A 19,243-nucleotide genomic window follows, 5' to 3' on the forward strand; every position below is an offset into this window, starting at 1 on the left:
TAATAGTTTGCTGTATTATCTTTTTATCTTTTATTTTTCTTAACAAGGTATTTTCACAAAATCTAATCGATGCGCTGCATCTACTGTTCTGCTCATGTTATTTGAATATATTTCAAGATTTTATATTATATTGGCTCCTTGGCGGACTTTTATTGTTTAGGTCCTGTTGATGCTAATTTTGATATATCACACCTACATGCATTAGATGAGTGTATGAATGGACTAGTAGCAGTTGAAATCAATATTCCAACTAATAAATCTTCAACTCCAATCAGTCAATCTTCCAGTGCTCCGTTAAGTCTTCTTCTAGTAATAAACCAAAGAAGTCTTGCAGATCCTTAAAACATATCTGCATCACTGGTACTACATTTACAGAAGATTCCGACGAAAACGACGAAACCATCTCCATTTGACAAATCATATTCATCATATTCTATCTACAACCATCCAATTCAATGTATGAAAATTTCTCTCTCCATCGACCCTTCTAGCGATTATAATTGCATATAATGGTCAAACAACTGCGATATACTCTCTCCGTAATGATTTCGACGAATACACTCAGCCAAAATGGGTGAAATATCAATCACTGTGAGCTTGCTGAACCTCATCCGCGCCTCGGCCGAAATAGGAAATGTATTTGTAACAATGATATTGTCCACATATGGGGAGCTAGCAATTTCAGCAAGACAGTCGTCTCCAAAAACTCCATGCGTTGCCACCACATAGACACTTTTTGCTCCACAGTTCTTGGCACAGTGCTCAGCGGCAGCGACAAAAGATCCTGGTCTATCAATCATGTCATCGACGATAATAGCAGTCCGGTCCTTGACATCTCCAACTAATGTAATCATCCTCTCCTCCTGAACAAACTCGCCGTCGTCTTCATCATCTGACCCTGTGGCGTCGATAGTTCCACCTAGCGCGTGCTCAGTCTGTGAAGTTGTCGAGTAGATTGAAGAAAACATCGCCTCGTTATCTTGAGACGAGCCATGCGTCGAGCCCTCGTCTTCGGGCTCATAATCGTCATCCACAACATGGCCTTGTACAATTCTAGCTGTCCGAATCTCAGACATCGACATTGGATCCAAGTCTGCCTCGTCTTCCTCATCCTCATATGAAGTTGGCGATGCGCGAGACATTGGAAAAACATTACGACGACGTCGATCGGTATGAATCATGGCAAAATTGATTTTCAGCGCGTCTGCCAAGGCAGTCACACGTTTTGTTCCGCCCGGGTTCTTCGAAACAACTACTGCTTCCTTCCAATCTGGCACGTTTAACCGTATCCATCGCGCAAGTGTCGGACCAGCATGTAAATTATCAATCGGCTTCGTAAAAAAACCCTGCATTTGAGCGGCATGCAAGTCCATAGTAATGACATGATCTGCTCCGGCCATAGTCAACAAATTCGCGAGCACTAGTCCTGTTAATTGCTATTCCAGATCTGTCTGAAATTTTGCAAGTAATCTTACTTCTTGCTGTGATAGCGCCTCTATGCTTTTTCATTTTGCTCTGCTTGGAGTACGGGAAGTACGGCAGTACCGCTAATACGTCAATATCGACCATACAAATAAATTCCATACGATCTTCATACCTGTGATCTTGTTGGCCGATCCGCCTCGACAGGCAGCGACAAGAATCAGCATCTCCATAATGTGGTCGTTGATCCTTGCATCAGTTAGTCTCCATCTTAGTTCCTGCCGTTGCTCTCTGAAGTTGTAGATTCAAGGCAGTGAAAATAACAAAAACTTACCGACTACTGCCACTCTGAACAATATAACAATCCTCATCTCGAACAGACTCTCCAATGGACACCGATGTCTCACCATTTGCAAACTTGCTCAGTGTACATTTCCCCTCTGTCGCTCCAAGGCGATCACAGATCAACTGTCCCAGTTCTGGATGCGAAGTACCCACAAAAACTTTACTTTTGCGCATATTCCAGACTGATCCTTATTTTTCTGATTCAGTGCAAATCAAAAAGACTAGCTGATAAGCCTGCTTTATCTCGGATATCCAACTATCAATCGTGTACAATATTAGTTTCTAGCTGTTATCTCCCTGTGCAGTGGGAGAAAAAAAATTTGGCAAAAGGGAAAACCACGTGAAATCACTCCCACTGATATATTCGCAAAGTTATCTACCTTAGCTGTAGTAGTATACATAACACACCATAATTATAATAAAATACATAGAATAATACAGTACTAATTTAATAGGCGATAAATCCGCTCAATAACTCGTCCAAATATAGTGCTAAATTCGACTCTTCACCTTCTTGCGCTGCCGGGATCTGTAATAGTCCAATCATATTGTTGGATGGAGTCGAGCTGCTTGCTGATCCTAATGAACCTTCCGTCGAGGTTGGACTCTCGTTCAAAGTTCGTCCCGAAGGTGCAGGAAACACCTCTCCTGGTCTTGCCCACGTACCTTGGCTCAAAATTTCGGGATAAGTAGGCGCTAGTGTTGTTGATATCGACGGTAGAACTGGGTTCGCAGATCCATTAGCAGCATCTATAGACTGTGGCACGGACAGTGGCGGCAGAAGAATTTCGGCTTTCTCGACATAATCTTTCCGCTTTTCCTTTGGAACGGAATTTACTGGAGAACTTGCGGACTCTTTGCCTTTTAACTCCTCCATGAATATCCGATGCAATTCAAGTTCCTTCTCCAGTACTTCCAAATTATGTTGCATGGCCGTCTGGATATCCCAAAAAGTAGCACATTTCTTGTACGTCAGATAAAGAACATCGTACTTGGATTTAATTAGCACCCTATTTGTACCTGGCGGGCCGAATTCTTTATGAACCAATTCAACTGCTGATGCTAACCATATTGTAGACACTAAAAATGGATTCATGTATATAATCTGATCATCAGAACTTCGCTTGACGATTCCAAGTATATTATCCGCTGCTTCAAAGTATTGCTCTAAAGCAAAACTCTCCCGCTCAGACGACTTTGTTTCCCGACTTTTCTTCCGTCCACTGGAAAGTGGCGTCTTGCTTGCCGTCGAACGCGAACTCCCACCAAAAACGTTATAATGAAAAATCATCATTTTGGAAAGCTGCGTCATGCAATAGATCGTATGTATACCAGCATTCTCCTGTCGCATAGATGTCGACCGTGAAGTCTGTATATCTTCGAAACTCAAGTACTGATTCCTAAACACAAGATGTGAAGGAAGAGACAGATTAAACAAACTAACTGCGTTCGACAACATTTCCAAATCCTCTCGAGCTTGTTTGCTAGATTTTTTCGGATCTACACCATGATATGACCATAAATTCCGGGTCTGACTTGAATTCACATGTATTTCCGGCTGGGAATTAGCGCTTTTCGAGTCTGCCAACGATCGCATATTCATATTAGGAATCCCACTGGGTTTAGAAATGCTCTGTGCCTGCTTCATAATCGAATTAATAACTATATACCAGGCTTTCGGTGAGTCATTGCCACTAGCTTGTAATGCTTTGACTCGAACTAAATAGTCCGACTCAAGAAAGGCACTCGGACAAGGTGTCCTGCTATACCAATATTCGTTGTCGACAACCAGCAACGTCTCGATTTGCTTCCAGTCAATAGCCGTTGGGCATCGTCTGATCGCACTGGCGTACACATCCATTTCCCAGATCGTCCACCAGGCTCGCCGTTTCTCTTCATTTTCTACCCAGAGATCAGGATACAGCGAGTAATCGATTTCTGTACTGTCAACAAGATGCAAGTTCAATTCATATGCAATCCTAATACATGATCCCAGTGCCCGCCATGCCCTTCCTCGAACGCCATGTGTCAGTATTCCATATGTGCTAAGGATATATGCTTGTAGAAGACACAGCGACGGGCTATCATCTCCGCAGTCGACCAGAGCTTGCTCTACAAACTTCAGAGCTAGCTCTAGATACTTGCCATGAAGATATCGTATCCGACTACCGTGATTTGGTTCTCCAGTCTCTGGTTCAAAACGAATGGCATAAGCAAGCATTCCGGCTAGAAGAGCATGGACTTCATTCGGATTGTGTACTTGCTGTAGTTTGACTTCAAATGTTGGTTCATGGAAAAGTTGCACCGCCAGCATATTTCTAAAATAAGATGACATCCTTGAAGAAATTCAGTTTCATGTCAAGACTATTGAGAAGCAACTTTTACTTACAGATGTTTCAATTCGGAAGGAGAAATTGTCAAAGCTTCACAAGCTCGTGGAATCACAATCGTCTCCATAACTTCAGTAGTCTTTGAGACCGGGGGAGACTGAGTTTTAATCTCAGGGGCGGTGGAAAGCTCATGGGAAGGATGCATAATGAAAGATAAGTAATTAAAAGACTTTGGAGATTCATGAAGAGCCGATGCTGAGGATACTGAAGGGACGGGAGAAGTTGAAATCACAGATGATACAGAATGATTTTCAGTGGCACCTCCCGGCGAATCATAGCCGGTAGAACTTGTTTCGGTTTTGCTTCGCTTGTGACGACGTTGAGACGACCCTACGAAGCAAATTAGTTAAAGAAATGAAGTCTTCATGGGACATAACTAACCGATTTTTGGGCCCGGTTTGAGATGACCCGAGGGATATTCACATTGTTGAGACGTTTGAGAACAAACTCTGCAGACAGGAAGTTCACGACCACTGATAGATTAGCTAACGACTCAGATCAAAACTAAAACCAAATATCTATAATCATGCAGACCATTTCACTTTCCTCCTATCGATGGTTAGCTCGAAGACATCAAAATGAGTTTGAGCAAACAAGGCCTACCTCCGACAGACACGACAAGAAATATCAGAAATACTAGCATATGAGTCATCCGTTGAAGACTTGGACGGTCCAATAGTATCCGGCCGTAAGGATGAGTCCTTGTCACCGGAAATCATAAAGTTTGCTGTCGATATCTAAAACGCACAATTTCTACTGAAATCTCATCTCAGCTGATTTAGAGAAAATACAGTCTGACAGACGAAGCCTCTTGAGAAACCGCCGGTCGAACAATCTTCCCAAATTAGCGGGACCCTAATGTCAAACTAGCGATAATCTCATCAATACTAGATAATATATGCAGCAATAAGCCGAATCAATTTCGAAACATCAACAACGAAAAGTGATACTACTGCTCTCCTATGTTCGTATATTCATTGCTGATTGCTGGATTCCTTGGGAGGATCATTATAGCACGTGATAACAGAATATCCATGGGTTTGGTGTTATTGCTCGGGGGTCGGTGCCGAAGGTAAATAATAATATTGTCCCTCGCATCGCGTACCGGGATTTGGACTGCAAAATCGAATACCTGCGATTTTCGCAGGTTTTCAGTTAAACTCGATAGATTACAGAGTCATAGATCATGTCATTGATGATATTGGGCGTGAAATGCATGCAAAATTGTAGATTCGTATAAAAGTGAGATTTGAAGCTCTGCAGAATAGTACAGCGGAGGGCGTCGCTAGGCCAATTCTCGAAGTTGACAGGCAGCCAATTTCAAGTAACGTTTAGATTCAGCTATTGCATAGGTGGTATGAGAGCAAGAGCTCGATGATAATAGCCAAGATCGAAAATATCCAAAGGAGAGGAACAGGAAAGATAAATACGTGTGGGCAACTTTAGCTCAATTTTTCAGCGATATCCGATAAAATGGCCGTTTGCCCTCAATATAGCATACACAAGTCCGACGATAATTTAAAATACTTTCAAATTTGCTTAAACATTCGTCGCTGAATTCTCCAAAATCTTGTCATTTCTAATTAAAAAAGGAAGGGCCAAATTCCTAACATTTTATATCTCCAAACATATTCGAACAGCAAACAAATTGAAGTTCAATTAGACGAATCAGGAAATTCTTGATGCAGCGAAACTTCGAACTTCGATGCGAATCCGACCGTCTCTTGCTAAGCGCTTCTTCAATCCCCGCGAAAAGTCATATGACTTGAGTGGGGGACCAGCAATTGTGGGGGGATTCTATGATATATCTGGCCACTAGTTCTCCGCATTTTTCTATACGGCATGCGGCGGAGCCGCACAAAAGAGGAATATTGTAAATAAAAGAAAACGTGGTGGAAGACGTGGTGGAAAGGCGATGTTCCTGAAATGATGGATATCGTAAGATCCATTATCGTGATCTACCCCCGCGGTTGACATATGCGTGGGAAGCGAGAAGATAAACATTGCGGGGCAGAGATTCGGCTGCCCCACCATTGGTTTAGTAGGCACCACTAAGAAATATACATCCATACAGCAAATTACGTACTATACGATAAAAAATATTCAAATAAGCAAAATTTTTATTCGTTAAAACTCCAAAATACAGTACACTTTCACACACGCTAGAAGAATGAAGATTAGATAAACAGAATGGTACGTAAACCGAAAACTTATGAACGCTACAAATTTATCCTCTTTGGCGAAATTTATACGGACTTGCCAGAGATGCCCGATGAGGACGTAATTGTGCGCTCAATATGCTTGTTGTCTTGAAGTTTGGCGCTCTGGGCCTCAAGCTCCATTTGTTCAATCTCGTCAGAGATCTTTTCTGGACGGTGAAGCGACCATTGGCTTCGTTTCATGAAATAGCCCGTAGCAAAGAGCTGGTCCATATTTTCGAGAGCAACACCGCTGGTTTCGCGGAGAACCAAGAAAGCAAAAACGGCAATGCAAAAGTTGAAGATAGCAAACATCAAAAAAGTTCTCCATCCAATGTTGTCCATGGCAACAGGAACAATTCGGGAAATGCAATAGTTGAATGCCCACTGAGTAGCCAAAGCCATAGCCACGCCAAAATCACGGATTTGAGCCGGGAAAATTTCCGACACATAAGTGAAGGGAATAGGACCCCAAGAAACAGCGTAGGACACACAAAACACATAAATGAACACAATCATTGCAACCGAAGGAGGAGCAGGAGTTAAGGCAGCTGGATCCGGAGGCTTGCAAGCAAGAATGACTCCGACTATAAGCATGCAGCAGCCCATGCAGATGGCTCCGATAACAAAAGGACCACGGCGGCCAACACGCTCAGCCATAAAAAACAAAAACAAAAGTGCAGCACAAGTTTTGACAATACCATAGACACCAGTAGCAAACAGAGACGAGGAAGTGCCAGAGAGACCGACCTTGGAGAAGAGCAAAGGAGCGTAGTATGTTAAAGCATTAGTGCCACCAAACTGCTGAGAAAACATGACTGTGAATCCAATAGCAAGACGAGTGCGATAAGGCGAGCGGAACATATCTCTGAAAGTGATACCCTCGGTGATTCGCAGCTCTTCGTCTGTCGAAGCGCAAATATCTTGATACTCCTGCTGGAGGACTGGGTCATCTTCGGGGAGCATACGAATGTAGCATAGGTTCTTCAAACCCTCCTCACGACGACCAGACTTGATCAACCAACGAGGAGATTCAGAAATAAACAAGCCACCCAGGAAAAGTAAAGCACCGGGAACTAGTTGAAGTCCCATGGGAATTCGCCACTGAAGATGGCCGTCAGGGCTTTGCGACCGCTCGCAAGCATACACGATCCAGTAGGAAATAGTGATTCCAAAAAAGATGGAGCAACCAAAAGTAGTGCCGATTCTGCCTCGCGATTCACGAGGAGAAACTTCCGACAGATATGTGGGTGTAAGCATGGAAGCAGCTCCAACGCCCAATCCAGACACGGCTCGTCCAGCATACAGCAGGCCAAGGGAGGAGGTAGTGATAACCTGGAGAATAGCACCGACGTTGAATACCAAAGCAGCAAGTGCCATGGACCAACGACGGCCATAACGAACAGAGAAGATAGACATGAAAATTGAGCCGAAAAAGCAGCCTGCTTGGAGGGTAGCAACAATGTTGGCCTTGATATTGGATACATTGTCTGTCATTTTGAAATCCCGCTGGAAAGAGGCGAGCTGGGTGGTGGACCCAATAAAACCAGTATCATATCCAAACAGCAGACCGCCCACACAAGCAGTGATTGCTGTGAAGACTATTCTGTAGTTGAACATTGCAGAGACGTCAAACGATTATAAAACGAAATGAGAGAGGAATATTAAAAGCGAATGAAATTGACAATGAGTTAAAAGTCTCTGTCTGGTCGAGAGTACGAGTTGACGGCACAAGAAGGTATTTATAATTGTGAGCGAGTCTACCGCAGCATACAGACGCGTGTGGAGGTGGTGTGAGCTCAGTACAGCTGATAAACTTGACTTGTTTCGCGCTCTTTCCCGTGGAAGGGGGACGAAAATGTGGAGAAGGGAAGCAGACAATCCAAAGACTGGCGAGAAAAACGTGGGGGAGAAAATCTGGAGAAAGCGCACTTGAGGGAACGACTAGAGAGGACAATAATTTGTCTGGTGAGGAGGTCGGACCAGTCCCCAGCGACCAATGTGACCTTGGACCGACCAACTCGCACAGCTGCGCTGGAGTGCGGGAGGGAATCGACAAACGTCGAAAGAGCACCAGCAGAAAACCAAAAGGTGGGGACGCCCAAGCGACGGAAGGCGGAGTAAAGAGCCGCACTCTTGGGAGAGACATCGAAATCTGAGGGTCTCTTCCACCGGAGAGCTATCGTGGGGGGCCGATGAGAATGGGGGGACAAACCAGGACGAGGGTCGCAGAAGGAGGTCATGTGCTCTGACATGTGACAACTATGATTACGCAATTGCAGGTCTGGATTTGGAAATGTCCTCATATTTCCTAATGCGTGCATTTCCGATTTTGGGTATATTAGGAGTGGGTCTTGTATGTGTTCTTCCATGCAGCGAACAGCGCCTTCCGTCCATCCTTATCAATCAAGCCCAGTTCGCCGGGCAATCCGAGCTAGACGCTTTCAGAGTCTACCGGACCAGAGAGGGAGCTATTTTGGGTGAAATTTGGATACTGTTGAACAATACACGAATATTGGTGGATTGTTACCAGACTTGAATGTATAAGAATTGATTTAAACTGCAAATTATAGTTTAGCCCTCGATTCGTCAAAGTTCGCTTGTTATCGCAACACAGAGTTGCCTATTATTGTCATTCTTGTCGGCCCCCTTTGATACCTTACTCTCTGTTTGATAATTTTATCTGCGATATAATCTATCTGCAAGAATAATGCGCTAGACACAAACCTGTTTTCCGCTTACATTCTCCGTTTACGTCTGTCCTTCTCGTTCCTGCTCCTCCGTTGAATTATGGTCGAAGTAGCTGGTGTGCGTGCCAACAATCCCGACACGACCTCCTCCCTTCTTCGACAGTCGTCGAGGTCCACTGCCTCTCCTTTTCTTCTGTATGATTCACCGATTTTGAATTCGGCTTCTCCTTCTGCTTCGAACCTGTCCTCCGGACTTCTGCCATCTCCTTCGGTCGTATCATCGGCAAGTGCACCCATGGACATCCCACCGCGAAGATATTCCCGGCCGGCTAGTCTGCGAAGCTTCAGTTCTTCGACTCAGGTCACTACCATAACTGCAACAGGCAGCACTGCTTCATCTCCATCGACAGCTTATTTTCCATCATCTGTAGGATTTCCAGCTTACGCTTTTTCCTCGATTTCGACTATCACTACTACGCCGCCCGCTCCGATTCCTACGCCAAGTTCTCTATCCAAACGCGCAACTCCAAACTACAAGTCGACGGTTTACTCTGCTCCTCTAAATTCCACTCAGTCCTCCTGGTCGCTTTCAAAGTCCAGTGATCGATTTTCCCCCTCTGATTTGGAAAAGTCGGGAGGTTCCGGAACAAGACGCCCGGTCATGATAAATGTCTATGATATGCTTCAGAATAGCAGGGTTGCTCCTGTGATTTGGACGCTGGGAATTCCGATTCTCCATTCAGCTGTTGAAGTAGATGGTCGTGAATATGCTTATGGTGGTACGTACGATATTATAGTTTTGTTTCGACTATCTAACTTATCTGTTAAGGTCACGAGGAGTCCAATATATCGGGTGTCTACTACTCAAAGCCTCAACTTTTGCTGCCTGGAGGAATTTCTTGCAAAGTTAGTATACTGCATGAGTACACCACTTATTCGCCCGCAGAAGTATTGGCCATTGTGAACGATCTGAGTTTAGAATTCATGGGTACAAGCTACAACCTCTTACACAAGAATTGCAATCATTTCACAGATGCGCTTGTCAGAAGGTTGACGGATAAACCTGTTCCTGCCTGGCTCAATCGCGCGACTGCGATTGGATCAGCTGTTCCCTGCTTGATTCCGCAGTCTTATATCAAGCCCCCTGAACCAAACATGTCCTCTGTTGCCCAATCAGACATTGTTGATGATTCGGAAGGTTTCGAGAGCAAAGAAGTGCCCATGCCTGATTCGGATGATTTGTCTCCAAGTCTATTGGCGCGGTGTAAGAATTTCTGCTGCTCAATCGTTCATTCTTACACATCCCCGGAGAATCCTGAATGTCGAAGTGCAGGCAACTTCATCATCAGCACTCGATATGCTGATGATCCTGAGAGCGAAAAGATACTTGGTAGAAGGATGTCTGATAGTGACAGCAGCTACAGCGATGATGATGCTAATCCGAGGGATATTGTGAGGATTGTCTGATCTTCACTTCGTGCATGGCTTTTCTCGTATAGAGCTACTAAAAATTAGTAGAATTGAGTTCATAGATTTATACAGAGCGAAGGAGTTTTGTATTGTTATTGTTATTCTGGTGAATTATTGGCGCATTTTTATTTCTGTTACTTGTCATAATTTGTATTTTCTGTGCATTAGACTGAAGGTCTTTAATTTACAATAGGATTTATTTGATATTACAGCATGTTATGTACAAAGAATAAGCAACGTTATTCATAATCAGCATCGAGAATTCCCGCAGTCTCTTCAGGTCCATCGAATCTTCCTTCAAATTCGTCTTGATCATCGTCATCATCTTCAACATCCGAAACTGTTTGAGACTGTTCCTCCCTTCGCGTTTTTGCAGATTCGGCAATACCCATATCTTGCATGAGTTGATTAATATCTTTTTGCCGTCTTTCCTCCTTCTCTCTTTCTCGCTGTAAGCGGACTTTTTCCAGTTCTGCTTTGTAATCCGTGTTGTACTCTTCTGTTTTCCGCTTGACTGCTTTGAAAAATTCATCGATTCCTTCTCCAGTATAGGCAGAAGCACTGACAACGTCCAAATGGCGGTAGAATTCCTCGAGAACCAAGCTCATCGAGTTCATGAGAGATGTCATGTATCCACTCCCACCTTCAGTTGTGTTTTCGTCGTCATCCATTTTTTTGAGTTCGCTTTGAAACGATTCGAAGTCGGTCATCCATTCAGTCGCAAAGTCAGCATTTGTGACGTCAGTCTTGTTAAACACGATAATCATTGGAAGTTTGGTTTTATACAGAATCGAGCATGAATAGAGCATATTAGACATGAATGTCGCCGGAGAAGTTGTCCGCGGAGTGTCAACGATGTACGCAATGATAGTAGGCATTGTAGAGGCCAGGGAATCCAGCAGAATCGCACCGGATGCAGACCAGACAAAGCATTCAATCTGACCGGGCGTGTCAACCAACATATACGGAACAGAAGAAGCCCGCTTCTCGACTATTCCCAGCACTTGGTCGACTTTTGTCGCAAACAAATTCAATGACGTAATTATAGCGCCATTTGGACCCAAATTATATCTGCCTAGAGTAAATATCATTTCCTTCATAAATTCAAAATTCACATACTGCTTCATGACTTCCTTGTAGTTAACTGAGTCTCGGATATCAATGTTCGTATCAAAGGGTACGTTCAAAACCGCAGGGTCTAAGTTCATCACATACGGAGGCATATTCTTTGAATATAAATAAGAATTTAGTCTCTGCATGAAAGTCGTTTTACCGGATCCTGAATCATTTTGTGAGTATATTAGTGCAGATCATACTTGCATCTGTGACCGATATCTGCTTACCAGCCATGCCAATGCAGACTATCGCCGGTGTCTGGATGTCATTCTTTGAGGATTCTGATGTCATTTGGCTAACAGGTTTACTGAACTTGGCTATACGATTTAATCAGCGAGAATTCGTTTGAAAAGTCAGTAATTTGAGTTAATTCGCCTAAAATGGTTGGATGAAATTGACGAGATCTTTCTAAGAGCCTCTCTCTCCCAACTGTAAGCCCGGGTAAATTTGGCTCAAAATCACAAAAATAAGCAGTGTTTAGCTTGACCTCTTTGATTCGGCCAAACTAGCGGTTTACGCTTTTTGCATCACTCGTGCTGGTCAAACAGCGCTACAAGAGTGTCAATTTCAACCTTCAAAGTCAGCCAGAATGCGACGGTTTGTGCTGATATTATTTGCTTTCTCAACGCTGCTCTCGCTGGTTTCCGCATGGGACGAGCAAGATTTCGAGATATTTCGACTTTCGGAAGAATTAGAAAAATATGAAGGAAAGGGTACCTCTTTTTACTGTATGTCAAGAATTGATTATCGCCTCTGGAAAAAAATTGTATGTTTACCGTCGAATAGCTTTTATGGGTCTTGATTCCGGTCCATCTTCGACTTTGGAGGAGATTACCAAAGCGTAAGTAACACGACAGATAATTCGACGCAGCTGACTCAATTAATGTACCAGCTACCGCAAAAAATCACGACTGCTCCATCCAGATAAAAATCCTTCAAAGCAGGCCACAGAGCGTTTTGCTCGGCTTGGTGTTATCGCCAATATTCTTCGTGGCCCCGAGAAGGAGCGGTACGATTTTTTTTTCAAAAAGGGGTTTCCTCGTTGGAAGGGAACTGGGTATTACTATTCGGTAAGTAGATCATTATATGTATAATGTAGCTGTTCGCTAATTTTTTTTTTCAGCGTTTCCGGCCTGGTCTTTTCACGGTACTTGTGTTTCTGTATTTGATCACAAGCTTGGCCCACTACATTACACTGTCGATCACGGCACGAACTGAGCGTGCTCGACTGGAAAGGTATATTTCCGACTGCAAAGAACAGGCATGGCCAAATGGCCTTCCACCATTGGATATGTCGAAGCGACGTGTTCAGGATGGCTCGGGAAGAATATTCACCGTATATCCCGACGGATCCGTATGGATTTTCAATCAAGAGTCGAACGAAGAGTATAAACTTGACGTTGACCAAGTACCTACTGCTCAGTGGAGACGGACCACGCTGGTTAAACTGCCTTTGTGGTTATGGAATACATCTGTTGGGCGGTTCATAACTAAACCAGCAGCAGAACTTGTGGCGGAGGAGACAAAAGACGAAGCTTCTACTAATGGGAAGAGGAAGCGAAAACCGAAACTTGACGCAGACGGGAAAGTTGTACCGGCTGCAGCAAGTGTCGTCGGAGGAAGACGTCGGAAGAGAAAGTAGTTGGTTTACGATCGGTAGTTACTATGGTGAATAAAAGCTATGTTTATTTTAGAATGTCAATAGGGATTGTGATTGCATATTAGACTCATTATGGATTCTTATCTACTGCAGAAGAACACCTAGTAAAATCGACATGGTTGAACGATTAATCTATCAAATCATATCGTTCTGTTCTTTCCATGTTCATGTGCCTTAATGGCGTGGACTTCACTTTAGTTCTGGGTTCTTAAAAGCTACGAAACATTTCCGTTACTTTTGGATCCAGGCGAGCAACGGATCCTACGCTTCACAAAAATTCTGTGCAAAAACAAATCCTTCTAAACTAATAAATATAGTGCAAAAACTAGCTCAGTTGTTATCCGATTGCTAAAATTTCGTGTATTTGGAATCTAGAATTCTTAGTAGACGAGCTATTAAGCCATTGTAGATCACCTGATCACGCGTTGGACTGATGTTTAACGCGTCCTCGTCCAGAAGCAAATTAGAATTGAATTATAACTGGGCATTGACATTTCTGAGGATTGCATTGAATATGCATGATGCGAGATGTTTAGATTTATGGAGGCTGATATTCTGTCAGTACATTGTACACTGATACAGCATATTGTAAATTTTTTGCAGCAATCTGGATGCAACAAGCTGAAAGCAGTAGACTACATTGAAGTAGTGACAGATTTGAAAAGATCGGAGACACGTTGGATATTGCGCAGTTGGATATTGCGCAGTTCATAATTGACAATCTGTCCAACTAAGAATTATGGACCTTCGGAATCTGGTTCAAATCTTGTCAGTTCATGAGATAGTCTCTGCTAAAGCTGAAAGATAATTCTCTTAGTCAATTGTCAAATGCAACTTCAAATATTCCATATACTCTGTCTGTGCCGCCGCAAATTACTTTTTAGATCACTCAAATATATGGCAAGTAAATTGTATAGAATATGCAGTAGAAGTAGGCATAATCAACTAGGGATATCACAGTTATGCAGCCCTTACAGCAACGAAATTTGAATGTAAACAAACATCAGAATCGCGTTCTGCCAGCAAGTCAAATGGTTCTCAGTTGAAACGGCTAAAGTGTCTTCTTATTCAGTCAAATAATACCAAGTTTCATACTATGGCAGAACAAGAGATCGACTATTCGACTCTGCCTTTGTCAGAAAGAGTTACACACAAGGTATCGTATTGAGGAAGACAATGAATCAATCAGCGTGTATTAATTTATTAGATCTGGAAAGTCCGTCTAGGCGCGTATGAAGAACTGACAAAGCAATTCACAACTTCTGCCAGTGAGAATGACCCTTGCTTCCGACCATATTTGAACGATCCTGGTCTATATAAGAAGGTCGTCACGGATTCGAATGTGGCCGCCCAGGAGGCTGGAATTACATCGCTCGTTGCATTTCTCCAATATGGAGGCCCAAACACCTGTCTTCGATTGCGTGGGACACTTGTAGCTCCCTTGGCTGAAAAGGGACTTGTATCTATGCGAGCAGGAACCAAGCAAAAAACTATTGAGGCACTGATGTACTTTATAGAGCTAGACACGCCGGATCCAGTTATTGAAGAGCTTTTACCGATTTTGAATAACAAGCTGCCGAAACTAGTGACCGGCACTGTCCTAGCCTTAAAAGAAATAATTAAGGCGTTTGGAACTCGAACTGTTAACCCAAAAAGTCTGGTCAAAGCTATGCCTAAACTATTTGCACATTCAGACAAAAACGTACGTGCGGAAACTAGTAGTCTAGCTGTCATACTGTATGAATGGATGGGCGACTCGATAAAAACCGTGTTATTTCCAGACCTGAAACCTGTACAGCAGAAGGAGCTTGAAGAAGCCTTCGAAGCTGTTAAAGGTACAGATCCTCAACAAACCAGATTTCTGCTCTCTCAGCAGTTGGCTGCTCAAGGAACTACATCAGATTCTTCTTCTACTGCTCAAGACGACCAGGACGAAGAACTTGATCCTATGGATTTGGTTGACAGCGTCGATGTTTCAGCAAAAATTCCTGATAATTTCTATGCTCTCATGGCGTCTACGAAATGGAAAGAACGAAAGGAAGCTGTAGACGAACTATTCAAAATCGTCTCAGTCCCGAAAATCGCTGAAGCTGATTTCAATGACCTCACCCGCACGCTAGCTAAATGTATCGCCAAAGACGCTAATGTAGCGGTCGTGACCACGGCTGCCAATTGTGTCGAGGTAATGGCTAAAGGTCTACGAACTGGATTCGCAAAATACAGATCTGTGGTTGCACCATCACTGTTTGAGCGTTTGAAAGAAAAAAAGGTCTCAGTTTCGGAAGCTCTTGGAGCGGCATTGGACGCTACATTTCAATCGGTAATATTTGTTTATATTCTAGGTGGATTTTTACTTCATTACTAACGAATATCAGACAAACCTGAGTGAGTTTATGGAAGATTCAATGGAGTTTCTAAAAAGCAAGAATCCACAGGTAAAACAAGAAACCGCTTTATTTCTAGTCCGTTGCCTTAAATACATTAAAGTGTATCCCAAAAGCAACGAAATAAAGCAAATATGTGATGCGTCAGTTGGGCTTTTGTCAGACACTGCAAAACCAGTTCGTTCAGCGGCAGCAGAGGTCTTGGGCACTGTGATGAAAATGATTGGTGAGCGAGCAATGACACCTTTCATCAATGACCTCGATGATATTCGGAAACAAATGATCAAAGAGTATTTCGACACTGCAGAAGTGCGAGCAAAGCCTGAAAAGACTTCTGCTCCCACCTCAGCGGCAGCGCCGAAAAGTGCTTCTAAGACGCTCGGTTCCGTACCTTCTCGTGCTCGTGTCGGCGGCGCGAGTGCTTCAAGCGCACGCAAGCCAGGAACAACCCCACCGGCTTTGTCAACTCGGTCGGGAGAAGGACTAAACGGTGGGGGCTCTTCAGGTCGAACTGCAAAGCCGATCTCAAGCTCGCGGACTTCAAGAATGAGCTCTTCGACTAGTTCTACGTTGCGTAAGAAGGTCGAATCGGAAGCTACTTTACCCAGCTCGCCAAGACCGGCAGCACCATCCTTGTCATCATCTGGTGGAGCCTCTGGTTCATTATCCAGCAGGGGAGGTAATAATCGTGGACTCGCAGGAATGGCACTTAGTTCCTCGAACTCGACGAGTCATAGCAGTGTACTTTCCGCTGTTGATAAGCAAGAACTGTCAGATCTTCGGCGAGCTAAAGAAGAATGGCTCAGCAAGTCTACTGAATTCGAAGCACAGATTGATATGTTGACCGTGGAGAATGCCCGCATGAAAAAGGCACTTTCCGAAATAACAAAGGTAAATGACCAGTTAACCGAGGAGAACACACGCAAGGATATCGACATGAAAGTCAAGGACTCAAAGCTTCAACGGGCTAGAATAGAAGCAGAAGCCTCTCAGGCACTGATCATGAAACTGCAAAAAGCTGTTGAAGACTTAAAGTCTGAGAATCAATTGTCATCTATTCCAATCATGCATGAAGATCCGACAGTCGAAGAAGCAATGGAAATCCATGACGCATCCGATGGCATAACAGCTAGTGAGCAAACGTCCAGGCGAACTTCTGTCCGGAAAAGTATTGTTCCCGAAGAAGAAAAAGAAAACGGATATCTACTCAGTTCACGGCGAGAGAGCTATCATTCAGGCAGCCAGCGGCTATCTATGTATGCGTCTAAGGACAACTTAACATCATTGAGTGGGTCAGCAACAGGGGCTGCGGTATCTCTGGCTTCAGATTTGAACGGCACTTCAGGCAACGCAGGCTCTGTAGAAAGCTGGAAACGTGCTGCAGAAGTGACAAATCAATTGAAGGCGAGGATCGAAGCAATGAAAGCTCGACAGCTTCGGCGGTAGAGAGGCAAATGCGAGAATGATAATTTGAAGTTAATTTTTCCGCGGTTTACGCAATCCGCTATGCACAAAGTAATAAACAACCGTAGAGTCGTTCGTCCATAACGCCATCACAATCCGGTTCACCGGCGAACCTGTGTAAATTTCCAGACTATTGAACACAGCCACCCATTTCTGAACGGACCAGTCGGATTCTGTGCGAGCAGCTAGAACCCATTCCAAACGTGTCGTAGTCTGCGAGTTCTCATCGGTGGTCACTGAGGTATCTAACGGGTCGTTAGAGTATAATTTATCGGGCGGCCGGCCTTGGATGAATATGAGATTACTATTTTGTAAGAAGGGGAATGTAGATGCTAAGCTTGGATCGATAGGAACATCATGAGTCGATAGATCGGTCCAGAGATGTTGTAAATCGAGGTTTCGCACGACATCTGCAGTCAGATCTGAGGTACCAAGATTGTTGGCACGAAATGATGCATTCAGTGATCGATCCGGAGACAATGAAAGCGATTCCATTTGTTACTGCTGATTAATTAAATATAAGTGTTGAGGAAGATGATACTCTAAATAATTTGATATTGGGAGAAAGAACTACAATAGGAAAACTATTCCCCACCGCACAGTTCAGATACACAATAATCGATAAATCTAGCGTTGACTAAGACACTACTATTTTGCTAGAACAACCTACTAATTCACAAGGGCAATTTGAGATGTTTAAAATATCAAATATTTAGATATTTAGATATTATATTGCTATCGCATTCCTTCTGTATTCAGCACAATGACTTACAATTCAGATTTCCCGTCCGTCTCCATCTCCTTGCCGAAGAGATCAATTCGTAAGCTTTGACAAATTTTTCAGTCCGAGGCCCTCTGATTCAATTCAGACCTTTAGATTCTGTACTGCGGATATGGCTGGGTTGAGACTCTAGCGAATGAAGCACTACATTGAAGAGCATTGAGAGGACCTTAAGCCAATTAGCAAGTCGACTCGGCAAATACATGCCAATCATACCATAACTCGGCAGATGAGCTTATTTCCAGCCACGGGATGGCCCTCGAAAGTAAATGGCAAACTACAGCAGGGACCTACGACGATGCATCGTTGACTTCGAATGGATTTTAACCATCATCCAATTGGAAAACTAGATCTTGATGCCGAGATAGCACGTTTATTGTTCGGCAGTAACGAACAGGCCAAAGCCGAGGTAGAATATTCCCTGAGCCCCTTCAGATTTACTTGAGAAAGGCAAGACCAGTATGGCTCCTGCTTGTCAGCCAGTCTAGGGCCAAAAGATCATTACACGTGTTGGGCAAGGTAAACAGGGCATTAAGAAATATTTGTTTACAGGTTTCCCAAGCAGGAAGTAGTTTAAGGAATTGAAGTAGAACATGATGCGAGCGATGTCCTTATTAATTCCAGCTGTTTGATTTGTCTCCACAATTTTTTACCAGGGGTAAAGATTACACGAAGTTTGGTCGTGCTTTTTTATTTTTATGTTTATTTTTTGCTTTAGGTTGGGCTCGTATGCACAATTCCGAGGTCACAATTGAATGTTACTCTCCACTGCACCTGTCTACTGTCAACTACTGAGTGAGAATGTAAATTCAACTAGGACAACAGGCAAGATAAAGCCAAAATTTTAGTACTTATGGATACGAATATATAGTCTACATATGAACAAGACACTCCTCATTAACCATTCCAAAGAAGTAAATGATGGCGCTGAAATTCATCAAACGATTGACTCACTCAGTTATATCGAGAGCGATACCTGTCAAGAAATGGACGTCTGAAATGCAGGATATATTAAACGGGTTTTGTTGCCTTGTGGTTTCGTTTTCCAAAATACCTCATCTGTGCTCTGCAGTCTGTAGCCACTAGAAGCTGTTCTCTTTGACACTCAGTTTCTGGCAATACTGAACCCTGCGTCGTGTTGAGAATTCACAACTCCAATTCCAGATTTCTCATTGGCTGTTTTGCGAGTCATGCCATTAACTAGAATCGGCTTTCGACTCTATTCGCTGACGATGATGATCCCTGTTGGAGTAGATGGGTTTGACACGGGGTATTTAGACTGACCGAGATCCTTTGATATCGATCGAAAAACTCTCTCGCACA

General features: G+C 43.5%; 8 protein-coding genes across 8 annotated transcripts; 3 read left to right on the top strand and 5 right to left on the bottom strand.

Moving 5' to 3' along the window:
• Positions 1-85: 85 nt before the first annotated feature.
• On the bottom strand, positions 86-2,088 carry V1516DRAFT_673266 (phosphoribosyltransferase-like protein). The gene is made up of 4 exons (XM_066921875.1): positions 1,757-2,088; positions 1,598-1,671; positions 1,476-1,547; positions 86-1,420 (listed from the first exon to the last, which is right to left on the bottom strand). Exons 1-4 carry the CDS (start codon positions 1,939-1,941, stop codon positions 495-497), a joined length of 1,257 nt encoding a protein of 418 aa, XP_066778134.1. The 5' UTR covers positions 1,942-2,088; the 3' UTR covers positions 86-494.
• On the bottom strand, positions 2,089-5,111 carry V1516DRAFT_673268 (fungal-specific transcription factor domain-containing protein). The gene is made up of 5 exons (XM_066921876.1): positions 4,761-5,111; positions 4,692-4,706; positions 4,539-4,630; positions 4,157-4,487; positions 2,089-4,103 (listed from the first exon to the last, which is right to left on the bottom strand). Exons 1-5 carry the CDS (start codon positions 4,874-4,876, stop codon positions 2,216-2,218), a joined length of 2,442 nt encoding a protein of 813 aa, XP_066778135.1. The 5' UTR covers positions 4,877-5,111; the 3' UTR covers positions 2,089-2,215.
• A 1,157-nt stretch (positions 5,112-6,268) lies between these two features.
• On the bottom strand, positions 6,269-8,417 carry V1516DRAFT_673271 (general substrate transporter). Its single transcript, XM_066921877.1, has one exon. It carries the CDS (start codon positions 7,973-7,975, stop codon positions 6,404-6,406), a length of 1,572 nt encoding a protein of 523 aa, XP_066778136.1. The 5' UTR covers positions 7,976-8,417; the 3' UTR covers positions 6,269-6,403.
• Positions 8,418-8,729: 312 nt separating this feature from the next.
• On the top strand, positions 8,730-10,726 carry V1516DRAFT_636056 (PPPDE putative peptidase domain-containing protein). The gene is made up of 2 exons (XM_066920021.1): positions 8,730-9,824; positions 9,875-10,726. The coding sequence occupies exons 1-2, from the start codon at positions 9,146-9,148 to the stop codon at positions 10,510-10,512; spliced, it is 1,317 nt and encodes a 438-aa protein (XP_066778137.1). The 5' UTR covers positions 8,730-9,145; the 3' UTR covers positions 10,513-10,726.
• V1516DRAFT_277373 (uncharacterized protein) lies at positions 10,628-12,071 on the bottom strand. The gene is made up of 3 exons (XM_066918833.1): positions 11,859-12,071; positions 11,635-11,794; positions 10,628-11,586 (listed from the first exon to the last, which is right to left on the bottom strand). Exons 1-3 carry the CDS (start codon positions 11,920-11,922, stop codon positions 10,755-10,757), a joined length of 1,056 nt encoding a protein of 351 aa, XP_066778138.1. The 5' UTR covers positions 11,923-12,071; the 3' UTR covers positions 10,628-10,754.
• V1516DRAFT_673277 (uncharacterized protein) lies at positions 12,039-13,637 on the top strand. Its single transcript, XM_066921878.1, has 4 exons — positions 12,039-12,359; positions 12,418-12,472; positions 12,524-12,701; positions 12,755-13,637. The coding sequence occupies exons 1-4, from the start codon at positions 12,221-12,223 to the stop codon at positions 13,271-13,273; spliced, it is 891 nt and encodes a 296-aa protein (XP_066778139.1). The 5' UTR covers positions 12,039-12,220; the 3' UTR covers positions 13,274-13,637.
• A 610-nt stretch (positions 13,638-14,247) lies between these two features.
• Positions 14,248-17,182, top strand: V1516DRAFT_673283 (armadillo-type protein). Its single transcript, XM_066921879.1, has 3 exons — positions 14,248-14,447; positions 14,499-15,611; positions 15,667-17,182. Exons 1-3 carry the CDS (start codon positions 14,388-14,390, stop codon positions 17,119-17,121), a joined length of 2,628 nt encoding a protein of 875 aa, XP_066778140.1. The 5' UTR covers positions 14,248-14,387; the 3' UTR covers positions 17,122-17,182.
• On the bottom strand, positions 17,152-17,559 carry V1516DRAFT_610369 (tRNA-splicing endonuclease subunit Sen15; the record flags this gene model as incomplete). Its single annotated transcript, XM_066919295.1, has 1 exon — positions 17,152-17,559. A coding segment is annotated over one exon (408 nt), but the record flags the coding sequence as incomplete, so codon positions are not given.
• Positions 17,560-19,243: the final 1,684 nt, after the last annotated feature.

This window comes from Lipomyces oligophaga, assembly GCF_038497815.1.
Source record: "Lipomyces oligophaga strain CBS 7107 unplaced genomic scaffold V1516scaffold_3, whole genome shotgun sequence".
Lineage (NCBI taxonomy): Eukaryota > Fungi > Ascomycota > Lipomycetes > Lipomycetales > Lipomycetaceae > Lipomyces > [Lipomyces] oligophaga.